Source organism: Xiphophorus couchianus, chromosome 22 (genome assembly GCF_001444195.1).
Source record: "Xiphophorus couchianus chromosome 22, X_couchianus-1.0, whole genome shotgun sequence".
NCBI lineage: Eukaryota > Metazoa > Chordata > Actinopteri > Cyprinodontiformes > Poeciliidae > Xiphophorus > Xiphophorus couchianus.
This window is the reverse complement of record NC_040249.1, coordinates 24,070,223-24,093,886: the sequence shown is the minus strand read 5'-3', so window position 1 is coordinate 24,093,886 and position 23,664 is coordinate 24,070,223. Positions and strand designations below refer to the sequence as shown.

The window sequence follows — 23,664 nt, the reverse complement described above, 5'->3', positions numbered from 1 at the left end:
AAGAGGGATTTTTGGCTCTCATTACTCAACTGATCATTTATTGGGGCAGTTGGAAGCAAGACACACATACGGCTGTTTAGCAGGAAGACATTATTTGGTCAGTTAGTCAATCATTAGAAATATTGGTCAACAATGTCTTCCTAATGGAGGAGAAGCTAACCCTTGTTGCCTTGGAGAATGGTGGGTTTTTGACTTGGATGGTATGGCTTACTGCCTAAGACACTATTGTATCAGCTGACAACATGAGTGTTTACAAAGTAACCAAATAGAATTTATTGCTTATTATAAAAGGAATTGGAGAATAAGAACCAGAGCTGGATAACATGTTGGAAAAGGAAGGGGCCATTCCCAAAATGCTAGCAGGAAATTGTCCAGATTCTGTCTTGGTAGCTTAAAGCAGATTCAGATTCTATTATTGAAGCTAAAGAGCTCCTGAAAACCAGCCACATCCCATAATCCACTCTGCACCAGAGTTTATGCTATACACAATGTAATCTGGTAACCTGGAAACTGCTAATCCCAGAGATGTATGCTTGTCACTCCAGATAATAGACCTACAGCTCTGGAGTTAGCAGCAGGTGTTACTGTTGCAGAGCATCACATGATGCACATGGCTTAGCAGCTTAGCATGGCAGCTGCTAAGCCATGTTGACTCGTTCACACTTTTCTTGAACTAATCTGAAGACAACAGGAAGTTGTTTGGTGTCTCTCGATATGGACAGGAGAACTTCTGTGCATCATGTGCATCAGCTGACCTCACTCTGATTTCATGTGACCTTCAACATTGTGGCTGAGTTGTTCTTATTTCCATTCACTTTGTTGTAATTCCATTAATAGCTGATGCTGGAATATTTAATGGTGAGAACATTTCAGAAATGGACTTATTGCTCTGGTGGTTTTCTCACAGAACCTTTCTGGAATTAACTGAGCTGCAGGGAGAGACCCATTCCTTCCCACATGTTTGTAGAAATAACCAACCTGCCTGGTTCCTGGATTTCATGCATCTGTGACCAGCGGAGTGATTGGAACCTCTGGATTCAATGTTTTGGGTGGATGACTGAATACTTTTGGAAATATAGTGTGTTTCCAATCAAACATGGATGGAAATATTTTACACTGATGTGTGAAACCTGTTTGTAAAAACAAAAAAATGAACCATTGTAGTTTCTCCACTCTGCTGTTAAAACATTTCCGCATCTCATATTGTTTGTTTGTCTGTTTTTCTGTGTATTTGTGGCTGTTATTGGCCCACCTTAACACCTCCCTCTTGGTGTTAAGGTGGATGGGTAGCTCAGAGCTTCTTCAGGAATGTATGGAGTCAGATGAAGATTACAGGAAATTACCACCTTTATCCTGGAGAGGATGGCTACATGTGCTTTTACTGCGTCATAGTAAGAGTCACCACAGCGAAGATGAAGATGTTTTCTAAAGCTGTCCTCACTATCAGCAATGCAACATTGTCCTGTTTGGTTTTTATAAAGTCTAATCAACTAAACTGTTTAAATAGGTTATTTTTAACATGGTAACTTTATGTTTCAGTGCAATTTTGACTTTTTCATGTAAATTTGTTTAGCTCTGCAATTTCTGCAACCTCGTCATATTTAAGTTCTATACAGAAAGCATCTAATTATTTATAATAGTATAAATGTTTTTGCGAAACTTTTGGAAAGATGATTTCTTGTTTCATGCAAACATTTTAGTAATAGTCTAGAGTATGAAATAAATATTGTCCACTATTTCCTATAGTAAGTATTTATTGGTAAAGACACTCAAATGGTTATCTGCAAAATCAATAACTGATAACAGAATTTCACAGAACTGCAGCTCCTGCCTGTTGACGGTGATCTGTGGATCATTTGACTGAAAACCACATGTTGAATATATAAGATTTTCAGAGAAAAAAAATCTATACTGTGTCTGTGTTGTTCAAAGTAGAACAAGACAAACTAAAGTCTAAACATCAGTGAAGTGATTTACTGCTTCGAACTGCTTAAGGTCATCCTGAAGTCAAGCTGGAACTTTCATAGGAAACTCAAGGAATACGAATTAGCTGTGATACAAGTACAGCTGTTGGATTAATATTTTTGTTGGTTATTTTTTGTTTATTTTTTTTGCATGTCATTGTTTCACTTAATATGATTTCATACATTTTTTCCCTTCTGCACTGGAAGCAACTGATTTGTCTTTCTGCTTCACTCAGTTAAAGTACAGCTTAATATTGAGCAGCAACACCAACATGAATCTAACTAATCTAGTTTAAACTCTCCAGTCTTCCACTGCAGTGACTCCCTGAGAAAGGAGAGAAAAGCTAACCTTTGACCTCTGGAATCCATTAGACTCTCAGAAAGCTCTCAGTGGACTCCCTGATAGCACGTCAGCGTTCAGAACCTTGTAATCCTAATGTCTGTCTAGCTTTGACTCAATGGGCCCTCAGAGATCCATCTGCCATGTAGACCCAGAAATATGACTCACATCATCTTCACCAGCTGCTCCTTTAAACTGAGAGCATAACAAACACCAGGTTTCACAGCAAGGCCAGAGTTAAGACTAAATAAATATGCTCTCGTTTTATAGTGTTTCTTTCTTGTCCCTTTTTGTTGTTTGTATTAATTGATTTTTTTTCTCCTATTACCATCTCTATTCCACTTTCTCCCATTTATGACATTTCTCTTGTTCCAGTCTTATTTTGAGAATTTTACTTGGCAAAAAGCACCATATATCACTCCAACACCTAAATATTACTTTCATATACTTTGTCATGTCAGAAGACATCCTTTACTGCCTACTATTGTTAGCAATATTTCACATTTATTACTGGTCTGCCTATATACTCAACTTCTTCACTGGGAAACCGTTTTTCCCAGACTCAGACTGTTCTGGTCACACTGTGTGTTACGTCATTATGTTTGACATTGGGACATAATTTGGTGCATATTCAGAGTCAGGTCAGATTAAAGGATCAGTCTTAAATCTTGAATATTAAAATTTGCAAACATCACACCTGAAACGGTCCAAAAATATTCATACCATTGCAACCTTATCACATTTATTCACATTACAAAAAATGTCAAATTCATCATATTTTACCAATATTCTGAATCAGACCAACAGAATGCTGTGAAGAATTGTGAAATGGAAGGAAAGGACATTGATGGTATTTCATTCTTTTTTACATATATATAAATAAAAATCTAGTGTTGCTTGAATTTGCGTTTGGCTGCATTTAATTGCCTCAGTTTTGGAACCCTAAATTCAAAAGCCTGTTGAATATTAAATATTAATGCTGCAAATTTATTTGCTAAACCATTTTTATCATGGAACAAGATTTGAAATATTGTAGCTAAAATCATAAAAAGGGATGTAAAAACTCTCCCAAAACGTTGAGTCTTTTCTTTTAAATGTTTTCTCTGCGGTTTGCGTCTCCTCTTCTGTTTCTATTAGCAGCAGCTCTCAGACGGGAGGACGGCGGTTCTTGCGGTGCACTTCAGATAAGACACAGCAGGGAACACTCTTCATCCCTCTTCAACTGTCTCACCCTTTAACATTCCTCTTCCCTGTGGAAATGGCCTCCATTTATTCAAAAGCTACAAAGCGCTGTCAAGCCATATACGCAGGAATATGAGCCGTGACTAACCAATTGGCTTTTGCACCCAGGAAGGAATAGAGGGGGACACATGCGACGCCTCGCCATGGTATCGATGTGATGCCAGCCAGCTCAGCTGCCTCTGGTCTCACTGGGCAAAAACATGTGACCGGACGGTCTGGAAGGTTAATAAAAACTAAAACATCTATAGTTCAAGTTTTGTCTTTCATTTTCATTTCAGATACAGACAAAGAATCCACTGATTCTCCAACTCCAACAAAACTCAGTGAGATCTTTAGACTTTTTTTCTGAGAACCTGACACTTGAAGCGAGATTTTTAACGGTTGTTTTTGGATTGTGCTTCTTAATTAAATGTACCATTTATGCTGATAGAGCATTTTGACCTTCAGCGCCTCGAGGGATAACAGGAAGATGAGAATGAATAATGTGAATGTGTATTTGACAGATGCTCGTTCTGTCTGAGGAGAGGCCAGAGAGTCCAGATTAGCTGCTCACACACCTGCGCAACGCTAAGCCTGCTAACCTCTGAGGCAGCCAGTGCTCACACACACACACACACACACCCACACACACACACACACACACACACACACACACACACACACACACACCCACATGCACAGAACTGGTCATCTGCACTTCTCAAAGTTCTGACTCTAGATCTGTATTTAAACATTTTCCAAGTCTGGATTAGTATAGAAAAATAAATATAGAATATGTAGAAATATTTGTCTCTCAAGACTCTCTTTTCTCTCTTTTACACCATTTGCACAAATATAACAGTTTAAGATAAATAAATGTCTTTAGACTAATTTGTTGATTTCAAATTAAAAACATTCTTCTTTTTGTCCATACATGAATACATTTGAAACAAAATGTTTACATAGTTTAACTGACATTTGAGTTAATTGGAGGCTCGCCTGTGGATGTATTTTAAGGTCACACCTGAAACATGTTATTGTTTGACACATTTGGAAAGTCAGAATAATTGATCCAGATAACAGGAAGAGGCTTGTTCATCTGTAAAAGTCTGATTCATCCTTGGGAACAATTTGAAGGCGCCGCGTTCATCTGAACTAACAATTATACCAAGTATACACATAATGGGAATGTCCAGCTATCATACCGCTAAGGAGGAAGATGGACTCTGTGTCCCACAGATGAACAGGTTCTGGTACGAAATGTGTAAATCCATTCCGCAACAAATGTCAAAGACCTTGTGCAACTTTTTTCTGCAAGGCCACTCAGCAAGGAAAAAGCCAAAAGAAACATAAAAAACAGACTGCAGTTTGCAGATGAACACAGAGACAAAACAACTTCTGGACACAGTCCTGAGGTCTGACGAGACAGTTTGGCCATAATGACCACTGTTAGATTTGGAGGAAGAGTGGAGAGGTTCATACCATCCTAACTGTGAAGTACAGTGGTGGCAGCATCATGGTGTGCTGTTGTTTTACTGCAGGAGAGACTAGTCCACTTCATACAGTAGTCGGCATCATGAGGACAGAACATTATGTAGAAATATTGTAGCAACTTAAAGACATCGGCCAGAAAAAGCTCGGAGCAGATTGGTTTTCCAGACAGACAGTAACCCATACAGAAAAAGGTCGTTACAAAATGGCTTTGGGACAACAAAGTCTGTGTTTTAACTGATCTAGAGAGAATATGTGTGCAGATCTGAAAAGGTTTGTGACAGTGATTGAGCCTTCAAACCTGAGACGGTTCCACTGGTTCTGTTAGGAGGAATGGACCAGAACTCCAGAAAACCACTGAGAGATACTTCTGGAAAGAAACTCAAAATGTTTGACCCAATTCATACAGTTTATGCCAAATACTGAGGAAACATAGGAAAACTTCTGACTTTGATGATGTTATTACATAAACCGATGACACATTCGCTGCCTCATTATTCTGACATTTAGCAAATAGAAATAAATTTGGTAATTCTGACGTAAAACAAGAAGTTTGATCGGATTCAAATTCACATGGTGAGAAAAAAATTGTGCATCTTTTAATTCTGTATATGTAAACTTCAGTTTTCAACAACATATCAGACCATGTTTTCTTTCATCTGTTCTTCCATCCTTCCAGTTTGTGCTTTTTTCAAAGTTCCACAAACATTTCCGATGCATTCAAAGTCTTTTTCTGTGTTTGCATTTTTCATATGAGCTAACATGGACTGAGCCATCTGACAATCAGACACTGGAAAAATCCAGGATTTAAAAATGAGGATCATGTTGGAATCGTGCTCTCGTCAGCGCTTTGAACAGTTGCTGCACCTCTTTGAACGTAGCGCCTCTGTCAAATCTGGCAGATCAAAACAGGTATTTGTGAGTGTGTTTACATGTCGGAACGGGACGTGGGTCTGTTGTTCCGGGCCTCGGGGCATTCGACACCGGGCGATGGTAATGACTCACTGTTTTACAGGATGCTGTTCACAGAGATAAAAGCCGCTGCGCTTTAGGGGAAGAAAATAATGTCCTTTTACAAACATTTAAAGACATCTCAGACTCATTCTGAAAATGAAGCATGCACAAACTCACTCAGCAATAGCTTACCTATCAGTCTGTCTCCTTGACATCAAAGCAAAGTTGATAATGTTGGCATCCATGACGTGCCGAGATACAGATGCATACATGGATGTGTGCACACAAACAGCCGGCTCTGGGGGGATTCAGGTGTTTTTCTGCATTTCTTTAACAACCAGACGAGTTGAAGAGAATAATGAATATATCAAGCAAATGTGTCACAGGTTCAGATGCTGTTTATGTTTATAGGCAGTCATGTTATTTATTCTACTCCTTATCTCAGCACCTGTAAAATGGTATTTGCTTTTGCTGCGCTCAAAGTTTCACCAAATCAGAGCTGAGAGGAAGTTTGTGAAGTTTTAGGAGTGGAAAAGGAACTGAAGTAACCTACTCAAGAGAAGAATTAGTGTTGAGTAAAATGTAAAACTACAAAAATCAAGTTCTACTCTAGCTATAATGCAGAAGGATTAGAAGTGGGCAGTAAGTACTTACATTTGCCTCAGTAACTTTTTGAAAAAAAGGAATACTTTTACTGTGCTGTAGTTTTACATTTACTTTAGCAAAAAATATTCTGAAGTTATTTCATATATTACATGGTGAACACTATACCTACTGCAGAAATTGGTTTTATAAGTTTTATGTCTTTAAAAATTGATATGGAAAAATGTTTCCTCTGCCTGGATTTTTTATTTAGTTTTTTTAGTCTTGAAAATGAAACTTGCACATATTTATGGTTTTGTCTGAGTACATCTTTTTTACGTATGTCATCAGTTAGTCAATAGTTAAGTAGTTTTTATTTTATTTTATTTTAACCAAATACTTTTTTACTTGAGTAAAGAAAGTAATAAGTAGCTACTCTGCTGCTCTAAGAGCAGGAAGTTGTTTTTGTCTGTTCAGTGTTCAACAGGCTGTAATCTCATTCTAAATGTCCTTAATTAAATATGCTTTTATGACCACTGCAATAAAATAAAATATATCCACGTTATGAGAAACATGGGAATCCTCATTGTTTCTCATCCTGCTCTGTTTTTCCAATAACACCAACAGTTCAAATGAACCACATTGTAGCTGCTATAAATCAATCATATTTGTTTTCCTGAATACAATAAGAGTTGTTGCTAGAGTTACAGCATTTTTATCCCCATTTAAAAACTTTTTTTTTTAAACATGTGCTTTATAAAACATAATGCATGAATATTCAACCGTCTCACCTGCTCGTCCTTGCAGGGTTGCGTTCTGATGCATAATTATGAACTTGAAATAGAATTGGTTAAAACAACATTTCACACTTTTCAGATGTTTGTGAAAATATTTAAAAACAATGGTAAACTTTATTTTTTTAAGTTAAAACTTCTTCAACTCAAATGTTTGATGGATCAAATTGTCTGCAGATATTTAAAGAGTCCTAATAACACGATCAGGACAGAAGTTGATTTTATTCGCTGTATTAATCCCAGTAAATATGTTTGTTTATTCTGGGCCTGTTCTCACTGCTGTCGTTCAGAACACGCCGGTGGGCCGATCGATATTCATGGTGAACGCCACAGATCCGGACCAAGGCACCGGCGGCAGCGTTCTCTTCTCTTTCCAGCCTCCTTCTTCCTTCTTTGCCATCGACGGAGCCCGAGGCACCGTGACCGTCACCAAAACGCTGGACTATGAGACAACAGCTGCCTACCAGCTCACCGTAAACGCCACGGTCAGCTAGCTTACTATACCTTTAATAAACAACCATACATCTATGTGCATTAAACAATCTGATTGTGTCTTTTGGTTTTATTAGGATCAAGACAAAGTGAGACCTCTGTCCAAACTTGCAAACTTGGCCATCACCATCACTGATGTCCAAGATATGGACCCTATTTTCACCAACCTACCCTACAGTACCAACATAGAAGAGGACATTCCTCTGGTCAGTACTTCAATCCAAATATTCAAGCTTATAAGGAATTTCAGCAACTTTATGGTGGAATCAGTTAAAATATAAGTAAATCTCTTTATAACAAAACATCATGAAATTTCACATGAACACTATTTCAAAAAACACCTTTCAGTGGGGATGACAAAAATATAGTATTTAATACAAAAACAAATTCTAGCTGTTTTTCAAAAATCTAAATTATGATTTTGTTTTGTTTTGTTAAAGTATCTGATAATTTTACATTTTTGAAATGTAGAATCTTGTTTTATTTCTTGTATCAGACCTTAATGGAGGTGAACGGAGTCTATTCTGAGGTATTTTTGCTCGTTTATTTTAACTGAAGGACCTGGACTACATTTTATTGTCTGTAGTTAGAAAAATTAAAGACGTACACTGGTTATTTCCTGGATAACTTCATACTGAACAGAGAGTTATTAAAGCTGCTGTTGATCATTGAAACCTTTTCTATGTTTGTGGAAAGAAGAGAATTGGCCATTTCACTGATATTTTTAGCGTGAGGACCAAATAAAAAAGAAAAAATCAAACATGGACCAAATTACTTCACTCCAAGACATAATTGACAAAGATGTTTTTAGAAACCTTTAGTCTGTATTTGAAAACCAAAAGGAAATTTCTGTTAAAATCACGTTTTGTTCTGTGTATTCTCTCATTTGTTTAACCTGCTTCTACATCCTTAAAACTACACACTTTGTGTCAGAAACGTCAAAAATTCTCCTATGGTCCAACTCTAATGCTTCCTTTTCAAACCTGTTCAGCTTAGAAGCGTCATGGCCAAGTCATCTGCTCTGTTTCAGTGCAGTTCATGGCATTGACTAATATGTGTTAAAGCTGCTGCTTGACATCTGTCATTTGATTTATTACACCAAAACCCCACTGATGTCCCTTTAAGGACCTTTACCTTTCCTCTGATAGTCATTGTCTCCAGCTCATTTTTAGGTATCCCATGGAGTTCCCTGTCAACAAATAACTGAAGCACTTCCAGAGAGATCAGGGTTTACTCCAGGCTGAAAAGGAAAGGTTACTTCAGCTGCTTGGATACAGGATCTTCTTTTTTTGGTTGTGATTGAAACGCTAAAAGGAGAAGATACTGAGGGAGAGGATGGAAGGCTTGGAGGACCAGTAAATCTACTGCTCTGCCTTTTGGGGTTATCTCTTTATTTATCCCAACAGACAGGAGTGGTGTCTGCATTTCTTTAACTTAGGCCCCAAACCATCAATTCATCTATTTTCCGTCCTGCCATTACTTCACCTGCGTCGAGTCGAGCAGTTTATTGCCTTTCAGTCAATAACTGTGGCCTCACATTTAGAAGAACTGCCTCTCATCCTCAGCAGTTCAAACTCAGCTACAGACAGTTCAGCAGCAGATAGAGAATCATGGCTCAGATCAGAACCACAGCACCTGCAACAGGCAAAGATGAGCTTCTTGGATTCACAGGGCGGACAGTCTCCTCACCAGGCTGTGCCTCAGGATCGGTCTTGTCCTTGAACGTTGCAACAGGATTGCTGATGAAGGTCAGCCTTGGCAAAGACTAAATCTGCACCGAAAACAAATTCAGCTTCAAGTTTCACTTTGACATCAGAATTCACACTTTGAAAAGTAGCTGTGTTACTATGCAGAAACTCCTCTGTAAAATACCCAGAGGCTCATGGTCATCAACCTTCTCTAAGAACTACGTTTCTCACCGGTCCTGCTCCTTAATATCAAAGAAGTTCATTTAGCTTAAAATATATAGCTAAGGAGAAGGCCTAAATTATAATCACATCAGGATTCTCCACCTTTCGGAGTATTTCCTGTAGAACCGCCTCAGCCGGAGGTCTGCATACAGCACTGCAGGTGTGTCAGGTTGTAATTACTGCAGGAAATTTACCGTTCTGCCTCTGGGATGTTAGGCCTCCAGCAAAGGTCAGAAGTCTGTGAAAGGCATGAATTGCTAAGCAGTGGGGTCTCCCTGTGACCTTACCTTAGTCATTATTGCAATTGGGTTTGTAATGGCCATCTAATATACTGTCTGTTTCCCTGAGCACCGTTACACTCAGTCTCTGTTCTTAGCTCCTTGACTTAGCACCAGGTGGCTAATAGTCGAGCTATTGATGTTTCCACTTGCTTGGAGGGAATTATCCTCATGAGGATGATGCTGTCTATTTTCCTTCTTTCTGTTTCTGCTCCTCAATCACTCCATTTCCTTCCATCCCAGCCTCAGTTCCTCACCCAGGCCAGCGAGGCTCACACGGCCACTGGCGTATCCTGGTCCGCAGCCTCTACGCAATGTAGTAGAAATGTCAAGTGCTACATTTGCATGCATATTAACAGGGCGTGACGGCGCCAACGCCCCGTGTCTCCCTGACTCCCTGATTCATCAACTGTCACCAGGAAGGTCAAACAGGAAGAACTGAGGCGGGATGATGCAGAAACAAAACGTTAGACTGACGACAAACGAAGGGAAGTAAACCTACTGGAGGATTAGAGACTGAAACAACTATTGTTAGGATAACAACAATAATTTAAAAAAAACATCAATTACAAAAGCACAGTTTTTACACTGGAAAATTTTGAAAAATTGTATCTCTAGTTGGATTTTAAAAATCATGATGTCAAACTTTAAAAGTGAAACAATCTGGAGCATCACAGTTCCTTCACCGCACTTCAGACATGAAGTGGATTTTATGTTCCTTTGTTTGCTGAACTCTTCAAGAATTTATGTTCCTTCATATTTACAAACATGTGTTACTCATTCTTTACAAGAAAACATTATTCCTCATAAATCCAAACAGATTTTTTTAGATATTCTAAAATTTAAAGATGGAAATAAAATTTATTTTGATTCTTCAATTTTATTGTTTTCATTATAGTTTAGATTTGGGTATAGGCAACATTCTGTCATTCTTTAAATGAAATGTTCAGATAGTTTCTGATCCTGAAATGTTAACAATAAACTTTAATAGATGAAATTTGTAAAATCCAAAATGTATTGCTATGATTTTGACTTTTCATATTTTTCTATTGTCAGTTGCATGACTTCATGAATAAATGTCCTCTAAATTTATAGTTCCAGATGTCATTGCACAAATATTGTTGGCAGTTTAGCAGAAAACAATATTTGTGCTGTAGTGACAAAGTAATAAAAAACACTCAGATATTTTGATCAACATAAAATATTTTTTAAGAAATGATTAAGAAATTCTTTGGTTGCATTTGTTTAGGATTTTTTTCACACTATTTTTATTAAAAGTTGTATTTTTTATGTAAAATTCTGCTTCTCCAGTACATGCATTCATTTCCAGGTTTTTTTTACACATCCTCTCCTGGTGGTCTGATATATGGCTGACTGTACTTTTATTAAGACGTGGTGATGTAGGCCAGCAGTACACGCCTCCAGTGACCTCATGTAATCTAACAGACACGTGTCATTTCCACTCTGCACTGTTTGCCATTGATAAGCTGCTGATGTTGTACGCTGACAGAAGCCGTGTCAGCTGCTGTAAAAGCTCATGACATTTTCACATGAGGCCATCAAACTCAAACCTGTGTCGCACAGGTCATCTCACAAAGTTTGAATTCAGAAAAAAGCCTTTCTATCTCTGTCTTCTTCTCCGTGAGTTTGCTTCTCAGACGTTGTCTTTTCTTTTCTCAGAGGGCCAATCAACCTGTCATCCAGGGAAAACGTTTGACAAACCTGGAAAATGTTATTTAATTATTTATTTGTTGTTGTTGTTTTTTAGATGGAATCACAGGTCTGTGTTTTTAACAGTTATGGCTGTGAATCTATGCTCTAACTGACATTAAGCTCCTTCTAGGACAAACACACAATTTGGCTGTCAAACCAATGAGAAGGAAAGAGAAGGAGAAAAGGAGGTGGGGGAGAAACGCACTGTATAGCAAGAAATGGAAGGATGGTTGGCGTGTGTATGTGTGTGTGTCTTAGCATTTCTCACAATGTGGGCGTGTGTGTGTGTGTGTGTGTGTGTGCATGAGAGAGAGTGTGCACCCCAAGGGGGGAGGGATTGTATGTGATGGCTGATTGAACAGATTCCACTTGTGTGGACAGCTCAAGAATATTGCTCACATTACTTCAGCATCACTTCCTCTTACTTTTCTCTACATCTTTCCTCGATGTTTGTAGGCGCATATGTGTGTGTGTGTGTGTGTGTGTGTGTGTGTGTATGTGTGTGTGTGTGGGTGTGTTTCCCTCTCAGCTGGGGAATGGGTCTCCTTTTTAAAAGGCTTGTAATTGATTCTGGTGTAATTGGTCAATGACAGGAGATGCTTTGGCAGAAATGGAGCATAAACATGTCTTAGACACAATTTGCAGGATCAATGGGAGGCAGCCCTGAGGTGTGAGCGAGAGAGGCGATGACGGAGGGCGGGAGGGAGGAAGGATGCAAGGAAGCAGGAAGTACTGTGTCGCTGCAGCATGGGGGGTTTTAAGCATCACCACCGTGTCTGATTGAGGCACAGAGACTGAAAAAATGTTGCAGATCAAAGGCTTTTCAAACAGCTTTCTTTCTCTTTCTTATTCTGTTTTTTCCCTTCTTTTTTTGAGCTGTCATACTGTGATTTGTTGAGGGAGCGGACTCATCCGCACAGCAGGAGAGCTTCAGAGAAATGCAAGAAAAATAAACACCAAATAAATCTGATATTAAACATAAAGAAAGGAAAAAAATGTTTGACTACCTGTATAAGATTCCCAGTATTTTTAATATTTTGGAAATATTTTTAGCTTTCATTGTCAGTTTATGTGTTCCAAAACATCTCAAGAGCGCAACAAAGGCAAAAGAAAGCTTTTGTGTTTACGTCACTTTAAAGTGAACCTTTGGTAATTGTGAGATTTAGGGAACACAACCTGCAGCCAAGATTGCTTACGACTGTCTATTTGAATATTTCCAACATAAACTTTAATATGCAATAATTCCCTGGTTGGAGAACCATCTTCGCTCTTCTGCAGAAGTTAACATCCACAGTGTATCCAGCACCACGCCATGCTTCACTGCAAAAACACTAAATCTAACCAACTATTTAAATTCTCATTTCTAGTTCAAATATCTTAGTTCTGTTTTTAAAAAAGGGGAAACCAACGTATCCATTATAACGAGACTATTTCCCATGTCATAAATTAAATAATCTGCCAGTGGAGTTTGTACATTTTATCAGTATTAAGGATTTATTAACTTAAAACAAGCTTGTATATCTTCGTGAAAAGTTATTGTACATGGAAGCAGTGACAGATGTGCTTTATATCTGACAGAAAAAACACCAAGAAAACACAAAGTGAACTGCAGCAGTAGAAAGAGAGACTGCTAAACATGAAACTCTGAACCAGGTTTCCTTTATTTGGGGAAGAAAACTGCAGTAATAGTTTCGTCACCATGTGAATACTGAAGCGCTGAGCCAGATAAAATCACAAAGTCAATGGCAAAAATAACTCCAACAATTGCTGCAGGTAAGTTCCAAAGCTAAATACATTAGTATCATATTTGCTACTTTCTATGGATCAGAACATACAGAGAGAACAAAACCCAATAACAGCAGTCATTGCAAATAAAGCATAAATGGAAAGAAACAAGAAACAAATAGCAGCCTTGTCCTCTAGTAGCAAACTTACAAATACATTGTTAGTTTTTAATGTTAGAATAAATTAGAAACTAATGCAAACTAATGCCTGGATGTAACCTGGACTCTGTGCTCTCTGTCTCTGCAGGGGTATGAAGTGAGGAAGATAACAGCCATTGACCAGGATCTGGGCCAACCGAGAGGAATCGGCTACACCATCGTCTCAGGTCAGAACCACAGAACTGATCTGATGTCAGTAACTCTGAGGAATTTCCTCTTCATCAGTCTGATCAACTCAGCGATCAGCAGCAGGTGTGATCAGAACGCTTTAGGGAGATTTAACTTCAACACAACAGTTTTTAAGTATGTTTTCTTATTTAACCGAGCAGAAATCAGCCCACATTTAGTTTTTATTTTCTTTCTCAAGTTGGCTTATTCCATCAAAATAGGATTATGATTTGTCAAAGTGACAAACTAAGCAAAAAAAAAGTGTGTATTTAATATCCCTGCCCTGTGTTGGTATTACTAAAGAAGATAAAAACAGTTTGCATGGTGACGATAAGGATGAAGCTGTGATCCTGCTTGGTTCTCCTTCTTCTGCCAAGAATGATGTTTATGCCTCCAAGTTATGCTCTCTACCTGTTTGTTAGGACGATATCGCAAATATTCATGGAAAGAAAAGAATTCCACTAAATTTTAGTGGAGAAATAAAGTTTTAAAACTTGGTTTTCATCCAGATTTCACCTCTGGAAAGACGGAGTTATCACTGCTGTAAAACGATGTGAAGTGCTGCTGCTGCTGCTGCTGCTGCTGCTGCTGCTGCTGAAACGATGCTGTTGTTTATGTGAGGCTTGTGGTTTTACTATGAAATGAACTGAAATCAGATTATTGTGCAGCGGCTGCATTCTGCAGGGAGTGTGGCTCATTATGCAGCAGGCCTGTAACATAAACATTGCTCCTAAATGAATCATTCTATTGAATCCCTTTAACGTTTTTATTATGCAGCTAAATTTATAAGCTGCATCACAGCCAACAACCACAGATTTCACATACATATTAAAAAATAACATATGGATTTAAAGAGTTTATGATGGTTTATTTGTCATCATGTACAAATAACTTCTTGTTGTCATCAAAAAGTGATGACTACTAATGGCAACAAAATTATAAAATAGTTTAGGAAAATCATATTGAAGTGAAAAATTATTGTTTTTTGTCAGAGTATGTCCAAGTCCTGTTTTTCTTATTAAAATTTCCACGCTTGGTCCGTCTTTAAACAAATCAATTTATGTTAAAAACATAATTGTAAGTTTTTAACATACTGTCTGCAGTGGTGGTTTTTGATATGGGAGACATGGGCAGTTTCCCAGGGTGGCATTAGAAAAGGGAGGAGCACTATCAAATAAATAAATACATAAAATATATTAATCTGTCAGTTGTGGTTGACCATGCCTGACTGCTGGTTTAGGGTGTTGCACTTGTGTGTTGGGTTTGGTTTTCTCCCAGCTTCACGCTGAGTAAGATGAAGAAACATCTACACTTTGGTTCATCTTTCCACAGAACTTTATCCCAGAAATCTTGTGGTTCATTCAGATGAAACTTTGCAAACTTTAGTTGTTTACAGAGAAAATGTTTTCTTCTACAAACCTTTTTAGATGCATCATCCTCAGTTTTTTATTCTACCTCTACTTCCATGAGATGCACCTTTTGCTCCAACTTTTTGTCAGATTAATTTTGAGTTTAAACATTATGACTGTACATGTGTTTGTGTTTGCGCTGTGGTCACTGGTCCTTCAGTGCTGTGCAGCAGAGTCCACCACCATGAACCCTCTGCTCTCATTTGCTGCTCTCAGCCACTCGGTCTTACTTACCGTCTGCTGCCACATGTTGTATTGTTGTGTGTGTTGTGTTTGTTGCAAAGCCGAATGACTGAGTTAAGCTCTAGAGGAGAAGAGCATTAAAAAGACATTAATTAGGTGGCGCGATGTATTCCCAGTCGTTGCAAAATCAAGAGTTATAGCACCGCAACGATGGATTGATAAAATCATTATAAGTTTGATAGATAATGCAAGATGAAGGGTGATGCGGCGCCAGAGTTAAAGGTAAGAAGTGAAGGTTTCCAGTAGCAGCTGTGTGCCAGTGTTTTCCTGCATTTGCTTGCGCTCACACACACATCCTTATGTCTCCATGTACCCTGACTCCTGAGTTCTGCTGCAGTCGGATCCGGCCGTGCTTGTTTGCAGACTTGAGCCTGACTCTGCATGACGCCTCTCCAGCATTCCTGCTCCTCGCCCCGAGAGTCCTCGGAGAGCGCGGCTCGCTCCTGCGGGACTCGTCTCATTAGCTCAGTAATTAAGATAAACGAGAGTTTAATTGCAGCTGTGATCAACACTAATGATTGTGGGACTCAAGATGAGGATTTCCTCTCCCTGCTCTAATCAGAGGGAGGATCAGGGACTGGATGTGTACAGGCGATAGAATCACAGTGGCGCTCTGCCGGCAGCGTTGCAGTCATTATTGTTGCTGTGATGGGGACGAGTGAAGCCCGGTCCTCAGGGTTTCATTAAACCCGTTTTACACTTCTGACCTAGTGGTCTCATATTACATCAAACCATCGTACTCATGGTTATGATATTGACCTTTCAAAATGGTTCATTACTTGCACAACTTCTGAAAAAAAAGAAATGTGCACAAAAATGTTTACCAGATACAAAATGCTCGTTATTATTTGCTGGGAAGAGGTTACATGTTTTCTTCTGCTATAAAAATATTACTGTTTTCAAAAATGTTCAACATTTTAAATGCTAGAATGTTTTACTTTGTATCACTTTACCAATCAGCAGTCTGTTAGAAATGAAAGAGATCATCTGTTTAAGGCTGAGGCTCATAATTGGCACATTAAGAACAAGATGGCGGACAGATGAACGATTCACCAGGTGTTCAGGTCTCTCTTCTGAGAAGTAACTGATGCTCCTGGGAACCAAATATCTGCTCACTTTGTCTTTTATTCCCGACTGCGACAACTCCACCTACTGCTGAGGATATCTAATTACTGTTTCTCATTAAAGTAGAACTTCTAACTTTACATTTGCGTAATTCAAATTGACCGTCTAGTGTCATATTGACTAAACACTAAAGTATAAACTTATTATATATCGTTACTGAACAAATGGGGAACGCTGAAAGAAAAATCTGAAAAAAATCTGAAATCTGAAAGAAAACGTCGACAGAAAAGCAACAAACACACGTCATAAATGCACATATTCATTTTTTTTCTAATAAACCCATATCACTCATGAGCTAAATAGCTAAAAGTAATAATGAACATTCCCAATATACCAACGATGGGATTTGGCTTGAAGCGACGGCCATCATCCACTCACACCCACCCAGAGGAAAAACACACCAGCAGCACAGAGAGAAGTACTGAGCTCCACTAACAGGAAGTGGGACTGACTGTCCTCAGACCAAACGGCTTCGCTCACAGATCCGTCCTCATAACACAAGCCTGGACATATTCTACGTACTTCACAAAACCTTTTTATAACCACAAACCTCAGTGTTTGCATTTTACATGGAATACCAACAGAAGGTTGTGCGTTAAAAGGAATGAAAAAGCTACATTCTGATTGGATTCAGGTGTGGACTTTGACTGGACCACACAGAGAACGATGCTACCACCACCATGTGTCCTTGGTTTTCATGATCCAGATCGTTTGCTAATGTTCTATAACAAACATCAGAGACTTTTAAGGAACTGTTGGATTTATAATGAGAATAAATAACCCACTAGTGTAATCCAGTTACTGCTTCCCAAAGAACGTTGATTCCACTGAACTTCGTTTAGTTGTAACAGAGTAAAAGGGAACAGAGAACAAGTGAAGGACATTTTTTAGATTTTCATTTGTAAAAAATCAGAAAACTCAGAAGAGACCGAGGAAGAGGACAAATATGATTCTTTTGAAACTTAAAATGCGTCTAAGGCTGGATATAAACGTCAGCTCACTAAAAACTACTTTCCATCTCACAGTTTGTGATTTTTTATGTCAGAAGTTATAGGCCAACAAATCGTGTCCAAAGAAAAGCTGTCCGCTGGGATCGGAGTTAACCTCATGGAAAGTGTTGCCTGTCTGCTTTGCTGTAATAATAGTGTAAGAATAGGCAGAACACAAGTCAGCCTTGCATCTCGTGGAATGAAGGTTCGCCTCTTAGCCGATCGCCTGTCTGTGCAGGAGGTTGTTTTTCTTTGCAACATGCAGTCATGACTAATCCCCTCTGTCTCAGGATCTATGCATCTATATTTATTCTCTCCATTTCTCTTTCATTGTCTTCATGTTGCAAAAGTTCCAAAAAATCAGTTTTTTTTATGCAAATTGTAAAGAATTTGACTCGATGACAACATCATTCTGCACTGGGTTAAGGTTTTATATAGGCCACACACCAGAAGCTCATCCTTGCATAATGTGGATGTTTTGTCCCCTGATGCCACAGGTGTGATACAGGCCAGCTGTGTTCGGTGTAGCAGGTTCCACAGGGGACCATGCACTCTGTCTTTAAGCATCACACTGCAAAGAGGTCAGACGCCATTTCCCGCCTGGACACACTGATAAGTAGCAAAGGCGATTATTTCTCTTGTCTGTCTTTCCACATGTATCTTTATCCTTCAGCACCGCTACACCCTGATGCTCCGATTCCACGCTCTTCCTTCCTAACTCGTATCGGCAGCCATGCTGTAATGTGGCCAGCTCTAATACCTGTAATTCTATTGGGAGCCCTTATTGTTACTGTGGTGTCAGTGGGATTTCCTCTGCTTTTTCAATTAGACGCTCTGAGGCTCTCTGCTCTGCGCTGCAGTGTAATCTCTGAGAGAAGAGAGATTAGTCTCAGGAACACTGATCGCAGCGTGGCCCAAAGTTTTCCTTATGTTTGCAGAGTAACAATGCAGAACAATAACAAGTTCAGAGCTCAGGTTTCATTGACTGATGCAAGAGTTGTTTGAACTTGACCCATTTTCAAATCATAGACAAAAGGCTGCATTAAGTCATTTTGAATATTTTAGTTGCGCTCTGAAATTAGTTCTGCAAACCGTTGTTCCTCCCAGATGAACCTTAACAACGGAAAATCTGATCATTTATTTCATTAATTAAATTTGCAAAGTAAAACCCAAATTGGATAGTTGTGTTTCACTGAGTGATGTATTTCAAGTGTCAATGTCTGTTCATTTTCAATGGCTTGAAAGTTAATAAAAGCCTCAAATTCAGATCCTTGCAAAAATGAAATATTACAAAAACAAATATGCTTAAAAAAGTTTTTTTTAAGCACAAATATGAATTTATTGCCATGTTATCTATTATATAATCATAGGAAGATGGCTGACTTTTACACCAAAAGGTGATTCCTGAAGAAGCTGTGTTTCTGGTTGCAGACATTTTAATGATAAGTTGGGTTAAAGGAAAAAGTGTGGCACTCTATAGATGTATGCAGGAAATAGGCAACAACTGTCACACTTCTTGGTTAAGCCATTCCTAAACCAGAGACAATGTCAGAAGAATCTAATGTTGGATAAGAAGAGCTTGGACTGACTGAGATGTCTAAAGTCTCCATGAGTTTTACCTTTTCAAATGAAATAGTGAGATCAATACATTTTTCAATAATTTTCTAATTTATTGTGATTCACCTTCACTTTTATTTATCTGGTGGTAACAGATGGTTTTGCTCACCTGTTAAAATATTCATCTTGATCGAATGAAGGACAGTTTCGGGTGTCCAGCTTCATCTTCTGTTTTGCCGATCTCCAAGCTTCACGCTGAGTAAGATGAAGAAACATCTACACTTTGGTTCATCTTTCCACAGAACTTTATCCCAGAAATCTTGTGGTTCATTCAGATGAAACTTTGCAAACTTTAGTTGTTTACAGAGAAAATGTTTTCTTCTACAAACCTTTTCTATAATTCTGTATTTTTGTGGTCTATTCTTGAAACTGCAGAAAACTTTGAATGTAAAAGACCAACTCTGTCTATGGTTGGAGACAAAACTTTTCACTCTGGCTCTCAAACAAAATAGATTATTCAGACATTTCAGATAAATCGGGACTTCCAGCTGAATGGTCAGGAATCAGTTGCTGTAATTGTTTTGTAAGAAGTGACTTAAAGATTGCGGAGTGATGCAGAAAGCTCTCAGAAGTCTCTAAGTAGATAATAAAGCTGCACACTCTGCCTAACCTGAAAATTGCTCAGATTGCATCTCTTCTGACATTAAAAAGAACCAATATGCCAGACTACTTTTTAATATATATGTATTTCTTTACAACTTTAAAAAGTCTAAATCAAAGCTGTTCATCTCTCTGTTGTGGAGCTTTGGGCCCATCCAATCAGTCCTGCTTCTGTCACCACGGTTACCATGCAGCAGCTGCTTGTCCTCTACAGAATAAAAACATCTTAACTTTTTTGCAGACAGTTAGCATTATGTTGCTAATATTAAGGGATAACAGACTCATAGCAAACAGAGCAATAAGTCAACTAGTGTGATCCACAGGTACAGACTGACTCGTTCTAAATCTGCCAGTGTTTAGCTTTGACTTCATCTCTGAAGAGAAACTTTTGATGGAGCAGTTTGAGTTTGCATGAAGTGCTGCTTGTTGGCAGCGTAGAAGCCGCCCCACGGCTATCATCGCTGCACATAACGTAAAGAAAAACATACATCTGCACTGATAGCTGTCACACGCTGAGAGATGTTTCAGACACACAGTGCAGCAAACTTACAACTTCAATAATGTAGTTTTAAGACAATAATAAATCTCATCATTAACATGACTTGCCTGGAGGCGTCATCCTTAAAAGTGACACTAATTTTTGTACATTTATCAAAAAATGCTAAATCTTAGCCCCGAGACTGTGAGCAGTGGCTGCATGCCATGTCACATTACTCGAATGTTCCAGCGCCCCCGAAGTGTTGTCACAAACTGGAGAAAACAGTTGTCACCAGCTTAGGCATCGCTATGACACTCAGTACTGTCCACAGATGATCAGTATTTGAAGGAAATCATTTTCACCAACTTGTCATACAACCCATTGAACTCATTTGATCAGATTTTAATTTCCTCTGTTCTTTTGGCCGATTCAAAAAGGCAATTTCTGCTTTTCTATTCCCATTTTAACCTCTTGATTTTTTGTCTTCCATGTCATCACACTCAATCCTGTTCTGTTAGAGTCAAGGAGAGCATTTTAATAATGAAATGGATTGTCACTTCACTGGATGTGTCATGAGAATCTGGATGTTTGTGCCAGTTTTCTACAATCACTGCTGTTTTGGAGATGACTTCTTTAATAGGAGGAAATTATTGGAATTACTTGTATCTGGTCATGAAAAACTGGATATTGAAGCTATTTTGATTCATAATATTTTGGGGAACTAATAGATGTTGAGGCTTTGTGTGTGTGTGTGTGTGTGTGTCGGGGTGTGTGTGTGTATGTGGGTGTGCATTCAAGTGTACGGGCTGCTTTAGACAAAATCATGGCATGTTTTCTCATTTTCCAGTTCAGTACTGTTCGTAATGCGAGAGCATGGCTAAGCCCCTGGAGTCCCGTATCACAGATTCAAACTCAGACAGTTAGCACAACACACACACACACACACACACACACACACACACACACACACACACATGTACGTACACAGACAGAGTCTTGAAATTCAAGCCTCAAATACTGACACATTAACACATGCATGAGAAAACAAAATACAGAAACTAACTTTGAATATCAAGTGACAGGTTTCTTGAATGTGTGTACGTGCAGCAATTTTCTGCCCCTGGGGGTCTAATCACACTGTCCTGGCAGATCACTGGAGAACACTTTGTATCAGCAATTAGCATAGGGTTATAATTCCTATCCCACTGAGACCACTGAGTCACTCTGTGGAAGTTCACTGCATCTCTTAAAAGGCGAATATGTCATTATTTTTTACAACGTTTCCTATTCGGTCAGATTCAGGCATGTAGCTCTTGATAGCTGCATTCAACTTTATGACCAAAATCAGGAAATATGTGAAAAAAAAGTATGAAAGACAAAAAGTGAGCACAAGGCCATCAAGAACACAGCCAAAGACAGAAGTAGCGTTAGCAAAGCTTGCAGATCAAATGTAAGTTCATGGAGTGAAGATTTATATGTGTTACTTTTTTTTTAATCAAAAGGATAGTCACGAGAACATTTGTTAGATTAGAGACCCAACAAACTGGCACCATTTGGAGGATTTAAACATGGCTTCTGTAGCAATATATTTTTAAAATTTTGATTTTTCTTACCTTATTAACATTATGCTCACAAACAGCCACAGTCTCATCTTGGTCTAACTGATCACTATTAGTTCATACCCCTTAGGTTTCGGTTGTTCTGTCCCCTAAGAATATGTTTCCTAATCAAAGTTTTTGCAAAAAGAGATGTATCAGATATCTGTCCTCTCTTCCTCTGTTCAGCAAAGCTCAGCCATGTTTCTTACATAAACGGTACATAAATGTGCTTCATCCTTGTTTTGCGTCAGCAGTCAGTCAGACATGTTCACCATATTCCAGTCCGTTTTAGACAATAAGACTTTTTGTTGTTTGTCTACAGCCACCCAACTCTGATTTGGAATGCTGCGCTCCAAGATGGTTCTGTTATGAACACATCGTCTTCGTTTGTCCCTTCCTGTTTTAGAAAGAACAAAACTCTATTTGTAAATTACTTTCCCTCTTTAAAACAATCAATGGAAAGGGCAATTATGAGTTATTTTCATAGTTTTATGTTTTTTATATATGAAACATGATAATGGCTGCCCTTTAAGTCACGCTCCACACTGCAGAGCTAAGGTGAAAGGTCAAGCCTGTGAACTTAAAGCAATGAATCAGTGCAACTTCACTATGCGTGCAGAGATTAGCATCGACAAACTGCTACGGTGCTAATCGACCCTACATGTGTGTATTTACAGGTGTGTGTTTTTACACACTGGTCACTGTTTGCTGGTGCCTGGTGGTGCGGCTGAGGAGCGGCTGTTTGTGAAGATTGGCATTCTAGTCAGGCCACTGAAGCTGACAAAGCAATTTAGAGGCACGCTGCTCTCGCTGCGTGGGTCTGATCCATGATGTATGTTACCTCCACCTCCAACAAATATTTAGCATCGACTTCATGCCAGCCTCTGCAATCCAGTTAAAAACATCGTGTCAGGCTGTTCCCAGTGGTGGAAAACACAGAGTGACAGGCTTTTATCATGTTAGCTGTGTTTGTCTTGCGATGACGCGCTTGTAGTGCTAATAGGCAACTTTACTCAGACACTAAATGATTATCACATTGAGTGTATTACAAAGAGGAGAGTACTCGTTATTGATCCTGTGCTTTATTGTCTTCCTTCTTCCTGGAGAGTTCATTATGTATGTTTGAGACCAGGGAAGAAAAAGGTTCCTTGATGATCAAGGAGAAGATATTTTATTCACAACCAACCTGTGGAAATGATGCGTGGCCATTTAAAGCAAGCAAAGGAGTAGAAAAAGCAGCATTTACATTAAATCAGACTTAAAGTGAGAGCATTCCTTCTCCTGTGACTGTCAACATTCATTCTCTGAACATGTTTTAGTTTTTATTCCAGACCAGTTTCATCAAAAAAATCTGTCAATGTTATAATGGAATATTGAAGAATTGTTTTTGTTTACTTCACATGATGTATTCTCAAAAAAAAAACTCCCAGCTCTGAAATTTTACTCGAAAGACAGCAGCTTTTTATGCCATTTCACAAGATGAAATAGCTGAAAATGGCTGAAAGCTGAAAATTGAAATTGCACAAAATATGCCGCGATGAGCATAGTTATGGCTTGCTTTGTGGAGTCTTCATTATGGTGGCAAATAGCAAAATCATTGTGGTGATACTTCAAAGCCATTTTTAAACTGCTCCTAAGCTACTTTTTGCACTTTAAGATGTCCTTTATTTTTTACAGAAATACCAAGCTATTACACTGTATTCAGTAAATGTATTGTTAGCAATCAGAAGATTTGGAGTCACCTCTGTGTCATCT

The 23,664-nt window shown here is 38.6% G+C and overlaps 1 protein-coding gene across 4 annotated transcripts in view; it reads left to right on the top strand.

Moving 5' to 3' along the window:
* Positions 1–23,664, top strand: part of cdh23 (cadherin-related 23) — a 191,406-nt gene that overhangs the window by 62,933 nt on the left and 104,809 nt on the right. For all 4 annotated transcript variants that reach the window (XM_028005956.1, XM_028005954.1, XM_028005957.1 and 1 more), the window contains exons 7-9: positions 7,637–7,831; positions 7,916–8,044; positions 13,771–13,849. In XM_028005956.1, coding sequence (XP_027861757.1) covers positions 7,637–7,831; positions 7,916–8,044; positions 13,771–13,849 — 403 coding nt within the window. The remainder of the gene's footprint in view (positions 1–7,636; positions 7,832–7,915; positions 8,045–13,770; positions 13,850–23,664) is intronic.